We start from the raw sequence: 26,869 nt of genomic DNA on the forward strand, positions 1-26,869 counted from the left end.
ATGTGTATGTTATGAAAACACACTTATGTTTTTTTAAAGTTTTTTACTTTAAAATTTTTTTTACCTTATAATTAATAATGAATACAAAAGTACAGTATTTACCACTTCAAGGGTGTTTACAGCACTCTTACGGTACGTACGGTACATATGGTTCATACTATGAGCAAGGTGACAATGATGATCCACCAACTTCATGAAGAGACCAATAACACTACCAGTAAGTTTTATAGCAATCACCCCGATCACGATGACCAACTCAACTTTGCTCCTCAGATCACACATTCAGAGATTAACATGCTCAACGGAAGTGTGACTGTGTGTGTGGCACTACATGCCATTGGCTTTGTCAATTTCCCGCATTTTATAAAACATGATTACAGATGTAGATAGCTTGAAACTATCTACACTAAAGAACCAAAAGAAGGATAAGGATCATAATGCATATGTGGACTTCCGTTCATAAATGATTCTTTAGGAAATGTAGCTGTTTTACAAGCATCTAGTCCATAATTATATTTGTATGGTATGAACCAATGAAATGATTTCATCATTGGTATGAAGAAATACCAGTTACGATATTTGATTAATGAGATTGAAATTAAAAATAAGTTTTCCAATGACAATAACAGCAAACCGCTGGCTCCAATTCCCACATCATAATAATAGGAGACTGATTTTGATGGTTTGTGGCAGTTATTATTTCACCAGCAACTCATTATTTGCAAAGAGTCATCAACGGCAGTGTTACACAGGATATGGCCTTGATTCCCATGGATACGGTAAACTGCATCACCTCCTTGGAACCACTATATTCTGTAGAAATAAAAACTGTGCATTGCTTTTGACGCTTCCTGAAACCCGTTAGCTGATTCAAGTTTTTCTTTAACTGGTAAAACATTGCTCCCATTAGTTCACTTGGAACAACATGTAAACAATCTCTGGTTATCTTGGACTTTCCATTCTAAAGAGGTTGCACATAATCTCTCTAACGAGTTTCAATATCATGACTTTTGAGCAGGAGCTGCTGTCACAAGAAACAAGGAGACTTTTCATGCAAATTTTGCTGTCCTTGCCCTCAACAAGTTGTAATTATTCTGCTGCATATATCAATCCAAAGTGTGAAAACCAGGGCATACACCCATTGTTTCAAATTAGACTCAACCGCAACAAAAAGTCCGGTACAAATCTTTGCATCAGTATACCACAGTAGGGGCAAGTTGCTTCTGAATTTGTAGTCTCTAATATATTGTGAGGTTTGTACAATAGCACCCCAAGAGAAGACTTGGAAGGCAGACTGAGAAAGGCTCTAGGAATTGGTTTCGAGGCCCAACGTCCACAGCAATTACAGAACCAGCACAAATTTGCTGGGCAAATCTTGAATGTCACAGAACATCTTGGAAGCTTGTGATGCTGATCACCCTGGCATTCTCCAGATTCTGATGAAAGAAATGGGATTTCAGACTTACAAACATAGCACAGTTCACTAGTAGTTTGTCCACTATCATTCCTGTAATAAATATGAAAAACTAAGTGCACAAAAGTAAGATAAAAAAGGACATATATTGACCATTTGGATACTCACAAGTATTGTGCAAGCATCTGGGTTATGTTCTGTACTTGGAATGTTTTTCTTGCCCATTTCCACATGCATATGAACCCAGCAGAATCAGCGTCAGATCTGTCATTATCTTGGCCTTTTTTGTGTTCTTTATATTTGAGCAATTGGGATGTTAATGTAAAGTGGACTAAACGTTCTTTAAGCTCATGCTCCACTTCCAAAAAGCACTCTTTCCAACTTCTCTGATGACATTCTGATTGGCCAGCACATTTCAGAGGAACCGATTTTACTGCTCCATCATGCATGCTCTCTGCTATATATAGACGCTTCAAGAGTACATACATAATGTGTAAGCATCGGCAACTGACTCTTGATAGGCTCTCCTTGAAGTAAGTCGAGCATACAAGAAATGTATTTTCTTCAGAATTGTTCTCTACTAATCCCAAACTTGAAAGCCACTTTGAAACAACTAAATTTAAAAATGGAGTCCCAACAATCGATGAAATTTGAATCATACTCGTGATTACATCCCAAAGAACCAATTTGTAAGCTGGATTCTCAAAATGATGGAGAGCAGCTAATATGTTTGCTTCCCAACAAGTTGTGTTGATCTTGCTATTTGCTAAGTTCCCTGAAACCAGCGGGTTTAGAACTTGACCTCCAACCCAAAAAACCTGTGCCACTGCTTTCATGGCCCTATAATTACAGTACCGTATAAATATAGTTAGCATTTCAGCTGGAACTTTTGATAATATGGATGACAAAAACAAGGATATTTAAGTTTTTATGAAAGTTGTAACAAATAGAGTATAGCAATAACCAATATAAGAAACACCACAAATATACAAATATAGGATTTGATAACATGCCTCGATTGATACATCTGATCCAATAATTCACTTGAGACACCTCGTACCTACCAACAATAAACATGGATTAGTATTCAAAGGAGACTTAATATCATTGAGTGCATGGAAATATATCTTCACTTACTGTAGTCAAACTGAGGTTTCCTTTCGATATGTCCAATCCAAAATAACCATCCAATACAGAATTTGGAAGCTGCATCGAGTTTAGTGAGATGAAATAACAGGACAAAGAAAGAGATAGTTAAATTATACTTACCACATGTGAATCATCTAGAGGTTCTGGATCACTAGTAACATCCTCCGGGAAAGGTACAGAAATAAGGTCATTTCCAGTAAATCTCCACACCTGTAGGCTGTTATCCTTTATCCCAAAAAGGTAATACGAAGGAATTAATTTTCAAGAAATCAAGTCAACACTCAAAGATGTAAAAATTGTTTCCCCGACACTTTACCTGGCTGCAACTATATAAGCAACCACCTTGAAATGCCCACGCCAATCCTGTTACCTTTTAAATGAATGCATAAAAGAACCAGATAATAATTATGTATTCCCATCAATTGATTTATAATTTATTTTAATTGAATATCAATATTTGTTCATTTATAATACATTTATTCTGCATCTGCTGAGTCCTCAATTATAGACACCTGGCAAGCACACTTACTAGTTGTGAATGTGCATTAGGTTGACAGGCTTCACTAAACAAACCCTGCTTCCTTTTAATTTCAAACGCAAAAACACCACCAGATGCTTTACCAACAGCTATCTGCAAATTGTTGGATGCCAAGTCTGGCACTATCAAAGCAACAGCTGTCACAGGTATCAAGTCCTCAAAAACCACCTGCCAAAATACAGAAGCAAACATAATGCATAAACAATCATTCCATTTATCAGTCTCATGTAGTGAATTGGGAGTTCATTTTACTATCAATGAAAATATTGATGATTAACCTTTCTTATGAGTGTAAGGGGTACTTTATTTGGCTTTCCATCATGAAAATCATGAAAATCATGACAATCTCCAACCCACAGCTTTACACTACACTTCAAAAACGACAAAATTAGTAATCTAAATAGGAAGCTCAGTCAATCAAAGAAAATTCGAAATAAAGGCAATTTGCATAAATTCAGTTTTCTTTTTAGTTTATTGGACAATATGAAAATTGTTGGGAACACTGCATATAATGTTGTTCTGACATCCTAGGAAAATGTACAATCAAACCAATGCACACTTGCCATAAAAGAACAATACGTAGTATAGCAACCAACTTCTAAAAACATCCTTGCAAGATGTTGTTCTGCCAAAAAGTGAGTTTACATACATGGACATTGGCAAGATAAGACTGCAGTAAAAATTCATGCAACTCTGAAATAAGAGTTCGTTTTGCAAAACTAAAACAATTACCCCTTTTTATTATCTATCTTAAGCATGGAAATATTAAATTTAAACAAGTCATTCTAAGCCTGAAATGATACCTGCCATCACAACTTCCTGTTACCAAGAGGACCTCTTCATCACCAGATAGGGTACTATGGTGATTGTTTTCAGATTTGTAACATTTGGCCCATGAGAGAACAGAAACCCATGATTCATGAGCCTCAAATACACCAATCATGCTGACTTCAGGCGCAAAAGTAACTTTCTCAAGACTGTAATCTCTTGGCATAGTAATCCTTAGCAATGAAACTTCACCTGACTTGGACCCCAACGCTATCAACATTGCATTCTCAGCTATACATCCTGAAGTATCACCTCTGTGGTTTTTTATGCCTAACGTAGGTGAGCATGCAACTACAACAAAGCTCAACATATTGCTATATTTCTTATATAGAGAAGGGGAGATATTAGAAACCACAGCCTCATTTGTATCCATGTTGCATACTTTCACACTACAGTCTTGAAATCTATTCTGTTGCAAGGAAGAAAGTTTGCTTTCTGTCGAGCACAAAATCTGACTGTCAGGGTGTGCTGCAGTCATTGTAAATTGTAAATGTGTATTCTCTGTACTGAGTAAGGCACTTTTCTGAATGGATGCCTGCATAAATAAAAACAATAGATAACATGAAGAAAATACAGCAGAACCTTTTGCTTTATATTAGTATATGTTTTCAATCATACCAAAGCTAGGGCATTTGAAACTCCAGCGGGATTGCTTGATTCACGGTCAGAGTTGAAATCCTTTCTAACATCAACACTACAATTCAGCTCAACTCTTGGAATGTCAGAATCTGCCTTTAGTTTTGGACCTGCACGTCATTAAATCATTTGTAAATTATATTAGACACGAATTCCAAAATCTATAATTATCAATATATCATGAGATTTCCATGATAAAAACATCAACAAAGCATAACACCTATATAATAAGTAGCATCATGTAACCACACAAATTAGGCAATGTGTTTACTCTGGTTAGAGCTCATTTGCAACTGTTTTGAATCTTCAAACTAAATATTTCCATGCTGAGAAAAATTTGCAACTGTTTTGAACCTTAAAAGCATATTATATTTTTTTTGTAAATTAATGTTAACTGATAGTTGGTTTCCATGATGAGACCTGGCGTATTCATATTATTCAAACTTTCAAACATAGCCAAACCAAATTAATATGTACTAGGTTTTCATCTGTAGTTTAAGGTATAATGTTTTTAATATATGCAGCAATAAATGAAAAGGATTTCATTAGAAAAAACAAGAGGATTGAGAATTTAGGATCACTTACGAGAACTGAGATCACTATCTACTGAATTAGATCCACCAGCGAGCCTATAAAGCAGACAGTATATCATATCATACAAAAAAATGCAATTAGCTTAAGCATGTCAAAATACATTCTGGCAGACTACGTGACTTAAAAAGGAAAGATTCAACCTCAAAAACAATACCAAAGAGCTGAATTAATAATAGCAGTGGTGTTAGACAGAGGTATACTAAGGGGTTCCAAGCTAACTTTGCACTTTGCTTTATTTTGATTCAGCTCCAGCTCATGTTACGATCATAACTGACTCCATTTGCTTCACTTCGGATTTAAATTATTTTGGAAATTTCCATTGTTGACTCAGAGACAGATGAGAGAAACCTTGAGAATCAATAGGGTTGCTCTAGCATTAATACTCTCTCAAGTTGTGTTGTTTAAAATTGATTTTTGATACTCTTGTATGCAACATACTAATTATTTCCCTATGCAAGGGCTAGAAGCCCTTGGTGTCCCTATAGATATGCAAAGGGGAATCTATGCACAGTATGAATACATGTCAGGAAAAGTGAGGTCTCCCAATGGTTCGTCAGATGCTGCGGCTAACACAATTGGAGTAAAACCAGGATGCCCCACAATCACCCACTCCCTTTGGTCTATATATAGATGAGGTATCACATTACACACCTAACAGGTATAGATGTGGATTTCTAAAAAGCCTTTAACCTTGGATCATGCCCTCAACTCATGCAGCGGCTAGAAGTCTATGGTATCCCCGTAAATATACAATGGGGAATCTATGCACTATGAATCTGTTTCAGGAAAAGTTTGATCTCCCAATGGGATGTCTGAGGCTATGTCTAGCACAATTAGATTTGCCACCCACTCTCTTTGGTCTCTATATAGATGAGGTATTGCATTACATAGAGAGATTTGGCAGTTCAGGAGCATGCCTACAGGTATATCCATTCAAATATTACTAACTATTGTGATGATATCCAACTCTCCAACGGCACTACAAAATAATCTAAAGGCCTTAAAATCATTTTGTGTGAACTAAGGTTTCTTGTTAAACTTTAATAAAACTAAAGCAATGGTGTTTAACAGCATTTGAGCATGCATAACGAAGCAAAATCCAGAATTCTTCTTGGGAGAGGAAAAGGTAGCATACACAATCCTACACATACCTAGGAGCAATATTCATAGGGCCTCGGTTTCCCATATGAGAGGTGGCCTGTGATCGACTTTCTCATGGATAGCAAACCTTGGTGCTCTTGAAAGAGAATGTGCCCATATAGAATTTGCCAGGCCCCAAACTAAAAAGTGGGTATTTGATATACTTTGTCACACTGACTCTTGCCTACAAAGTAGAAGCTGAGAGACCGTATCTTAACAGCGCAAAACACTGCAAAAATTCAGAGTGACCTTTAGTCCCGAGTCTAAGCCAGATGACTCTAGGATTTCACTTGAGTTCACGGTTGAAATCCCAGCTCCTCCGGAATCTCCTATTTTAGATGAAGATGTCTCACCTTCAAGCCCCCCATCTCCTCCTACTCAACCTCTAACTTCGCCAACAATTCAAACCTCTCCCTCAACTCCACTCGTTTCCCCTCCCTCTACACACCAACTTCCACCACTTCCCAAGTGGCTTCAAGCTACCATTCATGATTCTCCTCTCTCCGATGCTGAACTTCATGAGTATACATCTGGTTCTTCGACCAACATGAAAAGAACATGTAAGTCACAACGGCCTCTTCACTCATGCAACTTTGCCTTACTGTGCACTGTTGTGCAAGCACAAGAACCCACAACAGCAAAAGAGTCCCTTGTTCTTCCAAAGTGGAAAGCAGCAACGGAATTTGAATTTGATTCCATTGAGCGGAATCATACATGGGAGCTGGTCCCACAGCCTCAACATTGACAAGTCATTGGACTGAAATGGATTTTCAAGAACAAGTACCATGCTGATGGTACTTTGGATAAGCACAAGGCACGTTTAATTGCAAAAGGCTACTCACAAGTCGAAGGAGTGGATTACAAGGAAACTTTTGCTCCAACAGCAAGGTACACCTCTATTTGATGTGTGCTTGCACTTGCTACTCACAACAAATGGCCCATCTTTCAAATGGATGTCAAGTCAGCCTTCCTTAATGGTGACTTGAAAGAGGAGGTTTATGTTGGAGTCAGCCTTCCTTCCAAGGCAAGCCATTGATCAACTCCTTGGTCGACTCAATGTTGGACTGCCGTTCTGGAGCTGAGAGGAGGTGTCTTTCATCTTTATTATCTCTGTTCTACATTCTCTCTCTTCCTAGATTCTTCTCTCTCTAGAATTACAACGCTTTAAATGTCTTTTCTCTCTTCCACCTTTTCCAAGATATTCCCTCTTATTCCTAGTTTATTGTACCTGTTTGGTAATACTAGAGCCACTTGACTACCAAACAACCATTTCACCCACTTTCCCCAATTTTGTATAAATAGGCGCTATCAGCCCCTTTTGTAAAGATTTTTATTTTTGTTGTTACTTACAAACAAGTTCTACTCTTTGGTTGTGTCTCTACTCTTTGCAACCATTTTTTCTACTGCTGTCTAACAACCTTCTCACAGCTTGGTTGTGTCTATTTTGTTCTAACAATTGTTCTGTTGTTGCTATTAACAGCTTTTCTCACAGAGAATGGTTATGCTAGTGGAATCCTTAGAGAAGAAAGGATATATAGATTATGTCACATAGAGGTAGAGAATGAGTATCACTACGTTGAGATAAGGGCAAAATACCAAGACATGCTATACTAGGACCCTCTCCCACCCTCTTCCAACTATTAGATACCCCAAATTTAAAGCTACTAGGTAGACATATCTTAGAGCTAAAACAATATAGAGAGAATACGCTACAAAATGCTAACCATAACCTTTTTAATGTTCACCAACATGTAACCAATGAATTTTTTCAAGTATAGGAGGGGACGATGAGCATACACACACCTGCACCACTTAGCCTCTCCCTCGTTGAAGCAAAAAAACCAAAGAAGAATGAAATGCCCTTGGATGGCAGGCCTCAAAGTCACTTGTGTAGAACTAATTAAGAAGATAAGGGAACGTGAGTTACACCGCCTAGACACTATGTTCAGGGTACCTTTTACATTGGGACCACAGGCCACACCCACATCGAAAACCTTTGACCGCCCACTCCTTTTCAAGAGACTTGGATGGAAATGAAAATAGGCCTAGCACATAGCCATTTCGTTTATAGAATATGTTACACCATAGCACCTTTTGTACAATACTTGAACTCTTTTATATATGTTTTTTTTTTTTGATACACATCCCATTTTGTTGTAACAAATCATCTCATGGGCCAAATTTGGTCTTAGAAGACATTAATATATCTTTCTTTAGTTTCTTTCTCTTCCAAAAAGAAATTAAAGCAAATGCTCCTTGGATAGATGTGGTGAAAAAAAAAAAGGAACATTAATGAATAGGAGGAAAATGATGAATGTTATATTAGAAGAAGAAGCCAAGAGGAAAGCTAGTGCGTTGCATGTAGGAGTGGTTGGTTGGGCGGAAAAAGGAAGCCCACAAGAAGATGCCAAGAATCTCAAAACGAAGATCGGGGCATCAGATGTTCCATTTGCTTCAGCATGGAGGGTGTGAAGAGATGAGTCTAGAGCTAACACCCTTATTATATGCTTCATGGATATCGACAAGAAAAAAGTTTTCCTATCTAAAAGAAGGGCACTCAAGGGCGAGAAAATATACTTAGATGACGATCTCACTCCAGCCCAAGAAGCACACCGCAACGAAAACATGTCACGAGTGGTTGACGCAAGAAAGGAAGGCAAATGGGTTGTATATAGAGATGGTAAGGTCATTATTACAAAGAAGAGACTTGCATGACAATATATGGCCTATGAGACTATATGGAATTGCAGCGGATCTCTACGAACAGATGTTGGATATTTTGAAGATACCTTCAAAAACACAAATATTGCTATGTATACAGAGACCCACCAATGCATGGCTAGCCAACTCCCTCATGTACAAGGATATAGATGGGAGTCAATATGCCATCCCCAACCTCAGACACCGGGAAGCATTGGAGGTTCAGGAGGAGTGGCTGTGTTATACAAAAAGGAGCTCCATGATAGAGTGCATGTTGTACATAAGGAGGTAGATGTATGATACATGCGGATACGAATCAAAAGATGGGATCTTAGGGAGCTGTATATTGCAATTTCTACTTTCCTCCTGCCTACTATAGGTTTGCACCTCTCGGTGAATCACCATATCTACCATTATATGATGATATCATGAGATTTGTTAGTATGGGGGACATAATACTATTAGGAGACTTTAATGCACGAACCAAGAATGAACAAACAACAATGTTTGACGCCAACAAGGCTGTTTATGGAGAAGTTATGGCAGAAGCGGTTGGTCTAAAGCGACAAGCTAAAGATATGAGTGCTATAACTAAATATGGCAAACATTTTCTAGCCTTGGGAAGTGCGCATGGATTTGTGATATATAATGGATTGGCACAATGGCCTAGATCAGATGCTTTAACATGTTGGAACCCAAAAAGAGGTGCAAGCACAATCAATTATCTAATGGGATCTCCATCTCTCATAACTAAAAGAAAATAGTTCACTATATCTAGTAGACCTATTGGCTTGGCAGCAGATCATGCATATCTACACTTCGAGATAAAGGATGGATGCACAAGGGATGTATATGAATAAGGAGAGTGGGTTGGCTAAGTACCAATTTACTCACGAGACAATTGATGCGTATAGTTGTGTGGAGTATACAATGGCATTCTAGATTTGGATCCTTTCGCACCCCTTGATGAACTTACCCAAGGACTGTCAAAATCATTGCATAAAGCAGCCACAAATGCCTTCCCCCCAAACTTGGTAGAGTAATACAAATTAGTTCGTATGATGCGGAATGTCATGATACAAGGAGATGTTGGCAGCGTGAAGTAACTCGGGGCACTTATACGCATAAACAAGCGAGAGCAACCTTTCAATGCCGCGTAAGGAAGAAGAAGAGGTTGTATTTAGCTAAATTTGAAGATAATTTGTATCGCTTGTTTCTAGGACAAGAAAGTAAAAGAGCATGGAAAATGTTTAATGAGAGGAAACCTACCACACCAGTGACCTCACATCAGGTGGCATGAATGTGCAAAGGTCCTATATGATATCCCACGGCAACCTCCTCTCCCCCAACCACATGGTTCTGGCCCACATGAATCCACCTTTCTTACTGCGCAAAATGTAAGGAATGCCATTGATCAGTTACAATTTGGGAAGGCCCAAGATCATGATGGATTGGTTGGTGAGGTCTTTATCTATGCCCATGACACCTTGCTCCCAATGCTAGCACACATCTTTAATAGAGCCATGTGTGTAGGTTTCCCTACTAGATGGATAGAACATACCATTGTGCCAATCCTCAAGAGTGGAGACCCAATGATGCCAAGCAACTATAGGACAATCATGATTGGTCACTACTTGGCTAAACTATAAGGCTCAATTCCAATTCTAGAATCAGAATTGAGTATATGGGCAAGGCAGAATGGCTGCCGTTCTACTGGACAGGCAGGCTTTCGGAAGGGTTTCACAACTTTGGATCACATATTCCCTCCATGCCCTTATCGAGGAGGGCAAAGCCCATAATAAGAGGATTTATCGCTGCTTTCTGGATTTCCGAAAAGCCTTTGACACTGTCACATGTTTGGCTTATGCAATGGCTAGAAGCCCTTGGTGTTCCTACAGATATGCAATGGGGAATCCATGCACTCTATGAATCTGTGTCAAGAAAAGTGCGGTCTCCCAAGGATATGTAAAAGACAGTGGCCAGCACAATTGGAGTGAAGCAAGGGTGCTCACTATCACCCACTCTATTCGGTCTCTATATAGATGAGGCATCACATTACATAGAAAGATTCGAGGTTCGGGTGCATACCTAGCAGGTATAGCTATACAAATATTACTATATGTTGATGATATTGTGCTGATTTCTTACTCTCCAGAGGGACTATAAAGACATCTCAATATATTAAAACTATTTTGTACTGACAAAGGTCTGTCAATAAACATGGATAAAACCAAAGTGATGGCGTTCATCACCACTCAAGCATGGGTAACTAGATCAGAACCAGAATTATTCTTGGGCGAGGAAAAGGTGGAATACACACGCTCCTACACATACCTAGGAGTAACATTTACAGGGCCTAGGTTCTCCGTATGGGAGGCTGCTTGTGCCCGACTTTCTCGTGGATATGCAACCCTTGGTGCTCTCAAGAGACAATGTGCACATTTGCAGTTCCAAGGGCCACGAACTAAGTTGTGGTTATTTGATACACTTGTCACACCAACTCTTCTCTATGGAGTAGAAACGTGGGAACCGAGTCTTAACAAGGTGAATCATTGGAAAGATTTAAAGAGATCACATAGTGTCAATGATTGCCCACATGATATAATCCAAGCAAAGATGGGAGACACAAGTTACAATATATCTAACTTGAGAATCTCACATGTGCCAAAAACCAGATTCCCTTATCTATTTTTATCTTATTTACTTTTATATTTACTGAGTAATACTTATTCTATTTTGATTTGTTGTTCTCAAAGACGAGACAACACTTAAGATGTAATCTCTTGTTTGGTCTTATAGGCCATTTTGGCCTCTTAAAAGACGTTAATATATCTTTCTTTCTTTCTCCTCACATAGCAGCCCATTCCCTTAGTGTTTTGGATCTAACCATGCCATCACATCATCTCTCTTTCAATTGGTATAAGAGAGACAGTTTCATCATGACAAATTTCTGTCTCATCAGGTGATTCTGCAATCTATCCAATAAAAATGCCAGAATGTATGCAATTGCATCTCACTACCACCATAAGCTTGGCTCTCGGAAAGCCTTGACACTTCTTTGAACTCACTCACACAAGGTAAGTGTTCAGGTAGCATCGCAAAATCATCATGCAAACATGAAGATATACAATGAAAATCTAGAGGAGGATGAATATCACTTACTTATTGCATACTCAGCAAGTAAGGTAAGAAATACAATGATCGTTAGATGGGCATGATAATGAGAGTGTCATACTCAAATTTCCACCAAGAAGGGTGAGCACATATGTGCACCCATTATTTTCAAATTTGAAAGATTTGTACCATAGAGTAGTACCCCCCTTCTTAGGAAGGAGTCACATACAAGATGATATGATGATTTGTTCCCACAAGTCAAAATTGGCCTCATCATGGACAATAAAGTATCTATTCTACATATGGCAACTAGGTAGTTCAGGGCACAATTTAATTTTGCTTCATTTTTACCAGAGATTTTCACATGGGAATATTTTATGGTTCTATAGGTCATTTTGAACTTTGAAGACATAAATACGACAATTATATTGACGATATGGATACCACCTTTCTATGCCCTAAATGTTCATATTATATAGAACTGCATTTTCAATGAGATATAATGAGGAAAATGTATGGCTACTAATATGGAAAGAAAATAGTAGGGCTATTAATATGGTCAGGAAAGAATGCACCTATTAAATCAAGGAAGCCTCAGAGTGGTGCATGTAAGATTAAGCAGCATACGAGGAACAATCCCCTAAGGTCAATAAAGGAGCAACTGCCTGACAAGATGAACACAAGAAACTGAAAAAAAAGGGGATGTGTGGGCATCGCTGCATGCATTTATGGGGACAGATAGTGGAAGTGGATCAAGGACTGTCCACCTGCCAGACAAAGGTCCTCACATTAAAGCAGATATTTGTGAACTGATTTTTGGCAGGGGTCTTTTCAGCATTCTTTCATCACAGGAGGACCCAAGACCCTATAAAAAGGAAAATGCAATCGAAGCTTCAAGAAGAGAAGATTAAAGGTCATGCTTGAATAAGCACGATCCTCTGTAGATAAGATAGAGTAAGAGGCTGACAGCATGTTTGAATAGAGAATGAATCTTTGTACATAGGAGAGAGGAGTGAAGGGTTGCAATGCATGCATATGTAATTGAGATCTGTTACCAGCTCAATAAGTACATGAACTTTGGGTAAAGAACATGGCCCTGTATGAAATATTTTGCATTGAGAACCTGTCTTGTGCTATTCAACATATTTCTTCAATGTTGAGACAACATGTGGGTGACGATCAAACCATAGGTATTGAACTGCAACCACATTTAACCAGTGGCCTGTTCTTGTCAGTTTTCTGCAATAAGGACCACGCCAAGCTCTGCCAGGACTAGGAGCAAAAATAGAAGTTTGCCACCTGACTTACTCTCTTATTCCCAAAGAATCTATCACTCTGAATCACATGATCATTTGGTATTGAAAGTAAAAAACAATGAATAATTATAAAGAAAAGCATAAGTACTTTCTTTGGGAGGATGATATTCATTTATTGCCATCATTAGAAACTCCTACCTGTTCTTAGTTTCATCTCCATCCTTGGAAGAGCTTTGTCTTCTCACAAATTTTGAACCATGTGCACTTCGCCCATCATACTGTATGGTCAAAACTAAACAATCAAACTGCTTTATTTAATGCAAACAGCCTAAGAGACATATACATATTATAGGAGATATGGAAGATGAACCTTAATTCCTCCCTTGAAAAAATGATGATACACTATCTGAGACAGGTCCAATACCTACAATATAACATCAAAATATGCTTTGTCATAGAAAAATCATGGACTTCTGGTTCATAACATCAGTCACAAGCTCGCATTGCTTTTATCTGTTTCCTTGAAGGTTTAACAAGAAATATCATATACATTATTCATATTCTTTTTTCAGGTAAGGTAGGATCTGCATATATTTCAGAAGTCTCCAATGTATAACTTCAATATCTATACAAAAAAAAGTGAATTGGAGTATTGGAAAGTTGTGGCATACTTCGACCCATTCACACTGGAATTCGGTATGTGGGGCATGGTAAAGTTTTACATGGAAGTCCTTTGTGCAGACTGCTAGCATGCAACTGTCACAAAGAGAAAAATGTTTTCTACATATCCTGTTCAAAACACTCAATTTTTTGGAATATCAAACATGGGGTTGGCCCTTCCATAGCAGCAATAATCTTCTGTCCAGACTATATATATATATATATATATGTTATTTCATACCACGATACCAAAAAGAAAAACATACCCTCCAGTTGGCGAAAATCCCTGGGGAGACCAATCCATACTACGAACCATAGCTTTTGTGTCTCTTGACAAACAAATTGGCAGAAGACAAGGTGCCTGTAAATCTAATCATATATTTTGTTAAATTAGACTTTTAGAACGTTAAATCATCGAAGGAGTGATTTTAATTTGTAATTCAACACCAATTCTAACAGACAGATCGGATTGTTCAAGAAGTATGCCAATCAGCTCTAGCTTGCAAGTCTCCACATGAACGCATGCCATGTAAAGGCATAGGTCAAATCTTGCAATGCAAATTCTTTTAGAGGCAAAGCAATCTTTTATGCGTATGCTAAAGTATGTGCAAATATGGGTCATCATTCCTTTGTTGCTATAATGTGAATGCTAACATAATTTCTCCCATGAGATCCTCTTTAAGCATTTCATATTGTTAATGAAAAAGCAATATACTTGAAGCAATTTGAAGGTGGTCACTTAGAGGAGACAGCATGTTCTAGTACTTTCTTTTGAATTGTAAAATATTGCTGATGCTGAAACATGTTTAATGCATGTTATCCTCATTGTTACTGAATCTTTTGAACTGTCTTGTGTAGTATGGCGGTACATGTTTGTCGATTCAATTTTGACCATAAGATGTGTGTCTTGACAAATGTGATCCTGTTTCCTCTTTCTGGAATAACATATCTAGCTGAGTTCTCTGCGAGTGTTCTTTTCGAAGAACACTATAGAAAGCAGTTCTGTCTTGGTAATGACAAAAACCAACTGAATATCTAGTTGTTAGTTGCATCGATCTATTTTCTGTGGATCTTAACATTGTAATATTCTTTGGCTGTGATTGTGAGATTATCTAGTACATTTTGTCTAGGCCTTGGCCCTTGACTTTCTTGTGTACATGTAGTGTTGTAATTGACATATGTGCCACATCTCACATGAATTTTAATATAAGTATAATCCATCTACTGACAAATTATCCACCTTCCTGCAGGAAGTCGTTCATCACTTTACAAACTATTTTTCATTACAAATTTAAACATGCTTCCTGGCTAACCGGTTGCATGGATGCAGCTTTTACATGGCCAACATTTTGGGCTCTACGAAGAATCAGAAATATCACAGCTATATTCACTACTATAAAATGAGTTCCAAGTACAGACTCATAATCCTAGTTTCAAGTTTCCATTGAAGCAATATTTACCTCTTACTGTTCATATGATATTGAAATTTATATCTATGCTCTTTCCGTGATTTTTATTTGATCAAAAGGATGTTGTGACTTTTGTCTATAGGCCTATGGAGGAGTTCACTTTATTTCAAAAGTTTCAATTACTCACAATGCACCATGGCTACCCACATTGATGCACATAATTATGCATGTATCATTGAAAACATTATTAACTTCAATGCATCCAAGTGTACTAACCTATTGGTTTAATTCTTCCAACCTTAAAGGGCTGTTCCAACGAGGCACTCACAGATCCACGAGGACCTTCAATAAAAGCTGGATTCTGTAGAGGGAACCCATTAAGTTAAAACCAAGCACAATAAAAGGCTGAATACTTAATAGAAAAATATAATTGTATGCATAACCTTCTTCAGTTTGATTGGTGAAAGCTAGTTTGCTAAATTGTACAATACATTACATGTACGGTGTATTTAAGGCATTCTCTACGATATCATAAATACAGGAGAACGAAATACAATCACAGAGTTGACACAACTCAAGAAAATTACAATTGAATAGTCTAAATTGTTACGATAAATTAGGAGGAAAAAAAAGAGAAGAGTGGAGAAAGAGGAGAGATGTGAAATTTGAAGCAAGAATAAGACTTGAGGAAAAAGAACAGAAAGAGAGCTGTAGAAACAAATGTGAGGATGAGACAAGATGTAGCAAAAGTCAATTTGGTAAATAAAGTAAAACAAACTTGGGGATGTAGTAAACAAAACAAGTATTTTCTTACTTTTCTTTTCACCTTAAATAATTCGAAACTGGGATCATTAGTTGATTCTCCAGAAAAAAACTGATCATCTTTATGCATAATACTGCCATATAAACATACCATACTTTGCGGTAGTATGGTGCATGGAAATAACCCTACATGGAAGATCCTGGTAACTTTGGACACAACATAGTCATATTTCAGAAAATGACTACACTTCAGCACATGCATTTGTTGCCTATTTTGCAATCAATTACTAAAAGGATTTATTGTATTTCATTAGGACTATTTAACCTTTGTATAAAGCAATAAATACTTTATATTTGAGCAATTAAAATTTGTACAGTGCATGTTACATTTTTTTACTCATATTTCTTGTATTTTTCCACATTATTAGTTCATTATAAAGCTATGGGTGAGGAGTCCAACTGTGGGTGGAGGACATCTGAACTCAAACTTTTGCTGTCTTACAAAATGAGGTTTCTGTATTAATTTGGTTCCTCTCCAAATATTCCAAAACTACCCAAGAATATCATCTCCAAGTGGATCAGCCAAACAGAGCCATAATAGTGAGCATCATATACAACATCCTCCCGCAATATGTCTCCTACAATGTACATTGTGAAGACACAGAATCATTGTTCAAATGTTCAGCTCATATGAAACTCCATGTTGTGGAAATTCTTGTTCCACCTGTGGAATGCAGCTTATGTACACAACAACATGCTATTGGCCAGTATATTGTAGCCCTTTTGAATGTCATGGTCAAGCCTCTACTCATAACCCCTGATTAACCTGTTGGTTGGCATTGTATTCAACCTCTTCAAATTCATGTGTCATAATTTTTATTAATCGAGCCCCTTGTATGTCATTACAAACCAGTCACTATCCTTTAAATAGCAAACTTGTCCCAATGGCTCATTTGGCGTCTAGTACAAGCAGAGGCAAAAAGATAACCCTTTCCCTTTCTTCAGCACCGAAGCTATACTTGCAGAATATTTCACCAAATTAATTTCTTCTGACCTTGTCCAACAGAGTAACATGGCATTGTATTCAACCTCTCTCCAAAGTCCTGTACCATAAGCCACCATATCCATTTTTATTAACTGAGACCCCTTGTATGGGTCATCACAAACCAACCTCTATCCACTATATATTCCCGATGACCAACCAATACAAACCAACCAATACTTTGCAGCAGCCAAGATGGCTAGTAGATCGCTATGGACTTCTGGACAAGCATATGTGTAACTATATCATAAAATTCAGGCTAGAGATAGGTCACTATGTAGAATGACTGAAAGCAGCAGGAGATAGGAAAGCTAGTATGTTGGTTTGTACCTCAAGAACTCAAAAATAATTTGGAAATGAGGTATTAGTTCACTATTCTCCATATGTGCAAAAACTCAATTGAACGAAGACAATGTGGCATCTTCAGACAACCAGCTGTCATCAAGACTCCGCGTGTTTTTTTTTTGTTTGAACATATGATTCCGCATATTCCAATTGAACCATAGCCCCCAATACCTCAAGAACTCAAAAATAATTTGGAAATGAGGTATTGGTTCACTATTCTCCATATGTGCAAAAACTCAATTGAATGAAGACAATGTGGTATCTTCAGACAACCAGCTGTCATCAAGACTCAGTGCGTTTTTTTTTGTTTGAACATATGATTCCGCATATTCCTATTGAACCATAGCCCTCAATACCTCAAGAACTCAAAAATAATTTGGAAATGAGGCATTGGTTCACTATTCTCCATATGTGCAAAAACTCAATTGAACGAAGACAATGTGGCGGCATCTTCAGACAACCAGCTGTCATCAAGACTCAGCGTGTGTTTTTTTGTTTGAACATATGATTCCACATATTCCTATTGAACCATAGCCCTCAATACCTCAAGAACTCAAAAATAATTTGGAAATGAGGCATTGGTTCACTATTCTCCATATGTGCAAAAACTCAATTGAACGAAGACAATGTGGCGGCATCTTCAGACAACCAGCTGTCATCAAGACTCAGCATGTTTTTTTTGTTTGAACATATGATTCCGCATATTCCTAATGAACCATAGCCCTCAATCAAGAACTCAAAAATAATTTGGAAATGAGTCATTGTTTCACTATTCTCCATATGTGCAAAAACTCAATTGAACGAAGACAATGTGGCATCTTCAGACAACCACCTGTGATCAAGACTCACCGTGTTTTTTTTTTTGTTTGAACATAAGTACATGAAGCCCAAATTCCCTAATTGTAAGAGGAAACGTAAGGACTACGTATACTGGAGAGAAAGAAAGAAAATGGAAATCTTACCAAGATAGTGATGAGTTGAGAGGTAGCCACAGCGATGAGGTTGTCCTCCGACCACTTGATGGCGTTAGGGTAAGAAGCAGCACCGACGAGATGAGCAGAGAAAGCAGCGAGGGGACCTCCGGCGTCATCGTCTTCTTCTTCCACGGTCCGGTCTTCCTTCAAAGAAACGCGAAGTTCTCCTTCGCCGTCCACCTCGTCCTCTTCTTCTTCCTCTTTTTCTTCTTCATCTGCAACTGCATCTGCATCTCCATCTGCATATCCTTCTGCCTCTTCTTCTTCATCGTTTTCTTCTTCTTCGGCCCGCGCGCAAAAGCTATCAATTCCGGGTCCGCCATGGCCGCGTCTGCGTCTGCGGCTGCGGCTGCTCTCGCTTTCGTCTGATTGTCGACGCTTTGGCGCCATGGAAGCTCGCTCTCTCTCTGTCTGTCTGTCTCTCTCTCTCTCTCTCTCTCTCTCTCTGTCTGTCTGTCTCTCTCTCTCTCTCTCTGTCTCTCTCTGTCTCTCTCTGTCTCTCGTTCCACAGGTCGCAGGTTCGAATCCTGAATGTGTACACTACTAATACTTGTGTGTCTCTTTAGTTAAAGAGTTAAATTTAGGAATCCTCCTCCATATCAAATTGGCCCCCCTTCTTCATCTTTTTTATCACTGTTTTTAGAGCTTCTTCCTCCTGTAGACCTACCCTATATTTGACCTCCCGAAGACGATAATAAAATCTACCTATCCATGCATTGGCCCACACCATGTGCCAATCAATCCTTCCGCTCTTCGTTCAGGCGACGAAAAGTAAACGTTTCCCAAACGGGCGAGAACCCGTCTCGGTTGCTCCTGCCCACTCGTGCCACGACTCCGAACATGTGGGCATTGGTGTGTGGAATTGCTCGATCTTATTGACTAGCATAACCATGGATTTTGAGTGTTTGAGCATGAAGTACGAGGAAAGGCACATGTGCATTTCCCCAATGTGCATGATTCTAATGTTTAACACGATTGTGGGTCCAAGACATGTATGAGGATAGTCATCGATTAGGTTGAACCTAATATTGGGATGACATCTACAATGACAATGCTCCTAATTTGTTGATGTTTATGCTTGGAAGAACTCGAACAGAAGGTCATTTTAACATTATAGCTCATTGAACCTAAAGTCTACTCACATCTTGAGTTCCTTAACTTAGTTCTTTTTGTCCTTTCATCTCGTTGGACTCCAATTATCCCATTTTTTACATCACCGTCGAGTGTTTCGTGTTCTATAGTTAAAGTGCAACATGTGCTTTTCAATTAACGATAAGAGGATGGAAGTTGCATTCGTCAAAGCTTGACATTTTGAAGACTAACGTGTGCCTAAATTTAGGTTGAGTTAACTAGAAGACCACATAGAAGGTGTGCAAGTTCATATTCAATGCTCAAAGAATAACGCGTATTTGTTTATGTCTAATTAATCGAGTTGTGTGTACTCAAGTTTGATACTAAAACGAAAACTCTTATTTAAATTTTAGATATAGGTCCTCTATATGTTTAGCTTTAGAAGAATACAATGTAGAAGTTGGATGCTTTCAATTTCAATATTCAAAGATACTTGCGTGTTCAAACATTAATGTTTAAAGACTATTAGATGTTTAGATTGACAAGCGGAGGATATCAATGATGTGTGTTGTTTGAGTCCAATATTTGAAAAATAATTAATGTCTAGCTTTAGATTAAGTTAATTTACTCATTAACAATCAAGTTTGATGCTTGAAGAGTAACACATGTTACATGTACTTCAAGGGTAATAATTTCCCAAATGAAGGTCGCAGCCGAACAAGAGCCCAAGCACTCTGCAGAAGTGGCTCGTGACCCACGATGGCTGAAAGCAATTGACCCAAGCCTTCGTCACAGGCTTGAGGGGGAGGAATCGAAAGAACCGAAATTGCCACGACGCAGAAGCTAACACCGAAAGTCACACAGAAGCCGACATTGAAAGCAGGACAATGCCGAAAGCAAACCAGATGTTGGACGCCTCACACTTGAGCTTGAGGGGGCGTGTTGAGAGATCAAGCTCAACGTAGTTTAGTTAGTTAGTCAACCATGTAACTTCGTAGTTACTTAGATAGAATCTAGTTAGAAGTGTTGACTATAACGCCTTAAATAAGACCTTTTACTTAAGTGGGATATTCTAGATCCTCCACTCCTAAGTACATTTAATATAAGAGTCAAGACTTACACCTTTGTACCTATATTCTCCTTACACATGTGCACCCTTGCACATGAGATCTATATATACCTCATTATAGGTATTTTTGTATTTGATGATGATGTTGCTAATTTAATATAGAGTTTATCATCCCCCATCTTGTGTTCTTCATAAGTGTATCTCCCTCTCCCTCTCCCTCTCACACACATACACACACATATCACATAATCTTCCGCTTAGCTTAATCACATAATTAGGTACTAATTAACCCTTGTTTAATTACCTATTTCTTAACAGACCAAGTTGCATAGTTGTGTATGTCAAGCTTCTCTATCGGAAGCGAACTTGCCATACTTCTGTCCATCTTTCGTTCTTTACCGGATGTTAGGGTTTGTCTTCAGTAATCGCTTATCGGCTGCAGAGGTTCTCAGCCCTCGCACTCTAATACCATGTGAAAGTAAACACGTGGAAGCTTATGACAAACTGGTTCCACTGGATAACAACAGAGAGAGTGCATGTTTAATGGAAACCTTGCAAGACGCAGAGAGAGAGAGAGAGAGTAGAACCAAAAAACTAAATTCAAGATAATAACACTCTGTACATACAATGTGCTCAGTGAGGACTTTTATACAAGTCCTTAAAAGGACTGATAGAAGTACTGACAAGTACTTCAATGCTCATAGGAGCGACTGACAAGTACTTCAATGCCCACGTACTAGGCTATATTCGTAGGCCTCTAATGGCCTACCAGTTACAATCGGGTCCGTCTCTCTGATCCGGCTCTTGGTTTTGGATACCGATCTGGTTGAGCTTGTCCGCTCAACACTTGGCCGAAAAGGTATTGGTGCATCTTGTATTCCCAAGATGCAAAGTTCGATCTATTGAGTTTCTCGATAGGAAAAGCGCTTCCCATCTGAGTGTTTATGGTGTCATTTTCTTCTTTGTTGTTGAACCTGTTTTGTTTTACTGTCAGTGTGTGACACAACACTGTTGCACGAGTTTTGATTAGATTACCACACACTTTGATACCATGTAAAGGAATGGATAGTGTAGATGATCTTGTGCAGCGGAATAAAATTGTGTGTGTGTGTGTGTGTGTAAGACAGAGAGAGAAAGAGAGAGTTTAGATTGACAAAGAACAAGAAGCTATATTAGCAAAACTTGAAAGTACATCCAACAATTACTTGGTTACAAAAGAGTTGGTTTAAATACCAACTAACTTAGGGCAACTGCCATTTCTACTATTTACAAAACTAGCCTAAACCTAGAGTGTCCATTTGTGAAAGTCATTCCATTGGGGAAGTTGGGTTCGACTCTCAACAATTATAAATCTTTCCTTAGTATGTTAATGTTTTCATATATACAATTTACATTTCTATGGTTGTCCCCTTTCCCTCCTTTTTCTATTCTTAACCTTTGGCCACATCACAACAACGTAGGCATCAATGAAACACTAAAAAAAAGGGGCTAAATGGCTACCCAATGTGAAAGAGACCAAACTTCCTTGTAAAAGCTATAAAAGTAACTTTTGGTGAATTTTGTAGTGCATCCCTTTTGAGTTTTCTCTCCTCGTATAACCTAAACTTGAGCTCTCTCTTCTCACACCTTAGTCTTTCACTTGAGTGAGTAGATTTAAGCGCTAATTGGTTATACCTTAATCACTCCTCTGTTTTTATGTGTTTGTCAACTCGCATATTAATTGAGACAAGGTCACCATTAACACATATATTGTCTGTCTTACTTATATGTGTGTATGTATACTTTTTAAACTTTTATTAAGACTTTATTAACATGAGTAAGTGTGAGTGAGATTTCATGAGAATAGGGTTATGACTAGAGGCTCAAGAGTGATTGATTGGTGACCACTCTTGTCCAGTTCACTACCAGTAGTGTATATGGCAATCCTAATCCTTTGGCTCACAACATCAACTTGGAATAGAAAATAGAGAAAAGATAGAGAAAGAGGACAAATACAGAATGTGTATGTATCAATATGAAAACAATTACTGAGGTCCTCCACACATAAATATGACAACACTTACCTGTAGCATAAATAAAGGGGAAAAAGCTCAAAATGACATAAGGTGCAAGTTATGCAAGTTGAAAACTGTGGAGATAACACACTTGACTACTTTATGTGAATTGGTAAAGTGATAACACACTCAAAGATATCCCACACTCTAGATTTGAAAATTACAATTCATACCCTTGTTCTATTCGTAATTATCCCACAAGTACTCACCATAAGATTATGAAAAACTATGGAAAACCTATCTCATGATCAGTTATGTCTTATGAAGAAGCATATGCACACGCCCTTCAACTCTAGACACATCACCCACCCCATCTTGACACTTCTCTAGCTCCCGGTTGGGAGGACTATTTGCTACCATGATGCCTATCTATTGCCACCATTGCATCACCACATTACTTCCCATGTTGCACCCCACACATTCTGATACCCTCTGAGGGCCCAATCTTCCCCCAATGAATCTCCCTTCACACACACCACATCACGATACCGCAATAAAATTGCATTCATTATGCTCATCCATTGTGTATCTCGTGGACAATACATCATGAATGATACATAATGGTCACCATATGTATCTCATTGATTATAAAGTATGTTTTTGACAGTGGTATTCAAGTCCAATTGTCAATAAATGAGGACACAATCAAGAGAGGTAAGGTCTATTATCAGGAGAAGGAGATTTTATATAGGTTCCTCTCTTATTCAAGTATTACCTACTTAGCTAAACGAGTCATCTCAATAATGCTAAAATATCAAACGCTTAAGAGTCATACATGACTACCAAAAAATCAAGCAACAAAATGTTCAATTTAAGTGAAGAGGGGAACATTATATTATTGCATGGTAACAACACATTAAATTTTATCTTTGTTGTCGTCATGTTTGTTACAAATATTTATATCAAGGTTCTTGTTGCCTAGGGCGGCATGTAACGGTCATTTGCCCTATGATAGTAAATGATCATCCTCTAATAAATATCATGTGACACATAATTAGGTCCTTGCATTGAGCTTATGTTTGGGTACTTTTTTTGTTTATAATTATTTACCAAGTTTTATGTCCCTAGTGGGAAAGCCAACAATAGTTAGTCCATAATAAACAAATTATCACATTATTAAGTCTTACATTTGATTGATTTCTTATTTGTGCTATATAATCATATGTAAATATTTAACCAAATGAAAGGATTAGCACCAAGAAAAATGTAAATTAAACTCTATTATATGCTACTTAACAACGGTGTTTAAATCAAATGGAAACGACAAGTGGTACATTGAACAAAAAGGGCACATAGTAGATCACAAAATAATACCTTGCATAACACGTTTGAGTAATTTTTCGCTTCATCTTCCTTGCATGATTTTCATGCATTTAACAAGCATACAATTGTATACAATTGTCAAGTGGATTTGTGTACAATATATCCTTTCTTTTTCCTTTGATTTCCGTACATCACATGAACAACATTGGTAATATCTTACAATGTTGTGAAATATAGTAATATCCAACATTCTTTATGATTGCATGAAGAATTGAATGTGTTTGGCTAATGCATTATGTAAATTCTTCTTTTCGTATTTACACAATGCACCTTTTGTAGAGAGGAAATATCGTCCTATCAACTTTTGATCACCTCTTTATACGGCGTATAGATGTGCACCTTTTGAGACAAGGCAAATTAACGAAAGGTTTTCTAACCTTATTATGTTTTACAACATGAGCTTTTGATATTGTTTCAAATTGATTCACGGGCTTAGAGAATGACAAAAGGAATGATTCGATGTAACTCAATTGGTAGCCTTTAGTGAAGAAAAGTAGGAGTTCCTACATCTGTGTCAGTGCACTTCTTACATCATAATTGAGAAAACTTGTCAAATGGCAAGCGCCAAATATTGTTTTGCCAAATAAGAATAGTGTTGTGGGAACTTTATGAAAGAAAGCCACGATTTTCATGGCAAAAACTTTGACAATTTAGATTATGCGAAAGAAACAAATACATTGAATTTATTTAAAATTACCATGCACATTTGTGAAGGACTTCAATTTCAATTTAATAATTTTACTTGATTGGATAGGATGGTTCACATGGCAAGAGTCCACTTAAAGTAGTGTCCTTTATATCTTCATGCTTTTGGCATTATTCATGGAAAAAGAACCACTCGAGTGTATCCAATGTTTGCCACCATGTTGTTATTTCCTAAAAAGCGCTCTTTAAACCTGTAAACTTTTAGATATGCGGGGAATACAAAATATTTTGTAGATAGAAAATCAATGGATTGTCGTATCTATAATGAAGGGCTTCTAAATTGATTGTGCATGGGGATATGACATTTTGTATGAAACACATGGCATGCTCTCATAATCAACGTAATTTCAATTATAGTAGCTTACGGATAGATCTAACTAATTAGATACAAGGAATGACTCATATGTGTGAGTGAACAACTAATCACTTGTAATAGTAATAGATATAAATGACTCTTTAAGTGCATCACTTCATACATGTAAATAGAGTTAACCTAGCCACAATTCTTAATACAAATGCATTCACTACTAACATTCGTTGGGTGTGTATCATATTGATAGATTGAATGATTAGTTGAGTATATACCTATATAGAACAAGAGATTGTAGAATGGTTGTGGCCATGGCCAAGGACAAGGTTATGGATGGAGAGGAGAATATATATGTGGTGTGTCACATAATTTAATGATCGAGGTAGCACACATATATCTATAAGTAGTTGTGTTGTCGCTAAAGCAAGAATTCCAATTGATGAATAAGGCTACTTGATTGAAAAGTAAAAAAGCAACCTAAAATGTTTGGTTGGTAGTTTAAGAAGGTACAACATTGATTGGCGTTTATTGCTCGGCTTGCCAAAAGGGTAAAAGTTAATTAGCTCTAGCACACAATCTACTTGTAACATCAACACCCCCAAAGTAGATAGGAATTCATGAATGAATGGCATTACTACCAATTTGGGGAAATAAGGTGAAGTGCAAAAGAACACTAATGGAATACCTATGTGCAAAGCTTAGCAAGTTGCAAATGAAAAACTAAGCTCCATCTATAGATTTATCCTTCCATAACACATGGTCAAATGAAGATGTGCATTAATGCTTTGAAACATTATAACGAACATTAAATAGTAGACAAATAGAAAAGGCTTCATAAAACATCACCATCATCCTATGCATGCATATATGATCATGACATGCGAACAACGTAACACAATGTTGTTAAACTATCATAATAAACATTATAACGAACATTAAATAGTAGATAAATAGAAAATGGTCCATAAAACATCATCGTCATCCTAGGTGTGCATATACGATCATGACCTGCGAACAACGTAACACGAGGTTGTTAAACTATGCATACAATTTGCCAATAGGAATATGTGAACGAAATCTAGCCACTTTCTTGACGAAGGGAAAAACGGGGTGGGCATGCCACAAAACTAGAATGCTTAAATATAGAGTTTGTGAATTTACGGACATCTTACTTATGATTTTACTCCTTGATGAATGATGCATCCAATGGTGTATAAAGAACAAGTTTCCGTATCAACAAAAAATACATGATAATTCTAGTACATTTATCACATATAGGACCTAAAGTCATGTGTTTGAGATTGTTTAATGTTAAAAATCACGGTCGGTCTTACTCCTCGAAGTTGGGGGGGGGGGGGGGTTTCAAAGCCTCACATGAATTCATCTTATCGATAAGTGGTACCATTCATTATCGGAGGAGACATACACTACATAAAGAAAAAGAAGAAGTAAAGGAGGGGTATCAATTGAGAATAATGAAAAGCAAAGGTTAGAGGGAGAGAAGAGGTATGTTCTTTTTTCTTTTTAAACAAGGAGGGGTATCGGTTGAGAATAATGAAAAGCAAAAGAAGAGGTATTATTATTATTATTATTGGCAAGGGTGGGGGGTGTTAGAGGGGTAACTGAGGAGATAAAGGAAAACGAAGGAGGGGCATAAGTTGAGAATAATGAAAAGCAAAAATCCAGAAGGGAGAGAAGAGGTATTTGCTTTTTTGCCTTCTTTTTTTTTTTTAGGTGGGGGGAGGGGGGTATTTGAAGAGATAAAGGAAAAGGAAG

The 26,869-nt window shown here is 37.6% G+C and overlaps 1 protein-coding gene across 2 annotated transcripts; it reads right to left on the bottom strand.

Moving 5' to 3' along the window:
• Positions 1-420: 420 nt before the first annotated feature.
• On the bottom strand, positions 421-19,058 carry LOC147857422 (uncharacterized). Of its 2 annotated transcripts, XM_087328200.1 has the most exons (17): positions 18,550-19,058; positions 15,715-15,799; positions 14,296-14,398; positions 14,041-14,125; positions 13,740-13,793; positions 13,568-13,647; positions 5,151-5,194; positions 4,548-4,675; positions 3,905-4,464; positions 3,380-3,467; positions 3,093-3,269; positions 2,880-2,933; positions 2,684-2,788; positions 2,552-2,620; positions 2,428-2,474; positions 1,583-2,254; positions 421-1,507 (listed from the first exon to the last, which is right to left on the bottom strand). In XM_087328200.1, the coding sequence occupies exons 1-17, from the start codon at positions 18,949-18,951 to the stop codon at positions 1,147-1,149; spliced, it is 3,114 nt and encodes a 1,037-aa protein (XP_087184326.1). In that variant the 5' UTR covers positions 18,952-19,058; the 3' UTR covers positions 421-1,146. The 2 variants fall into 2 exon arrangements, with proteins under 2 accessions (XP_087184326.1, XP_087184327.1); XM_087328201.1 differs by lacking the exon at positions 18,550-19,058 and having other exon boundaries at positions 14,296-14,390; positions 15,715-15,801.
• Positions 19,059-26,869: the final 7,811 nt, after the last annotated feature.

This window comes from Azolla caroliniana, unplaced genomic scaffold (assembly GCF_043228905.1).
Source record: "Azolla caroliniana isolate FFs.n. ecotype wild unplaced genomic scaffold, voAzoCaro1.0.p SCAF_12, whole genome shotgun sequence".
In the NCBI taxonomy this organism is placed as follows: Eukaryota; Viridiplantae; Streptophyta; class Polypodiopsida; order Salviniales; family Salviniaceae; genus Azolla; species Azolla caroliniana.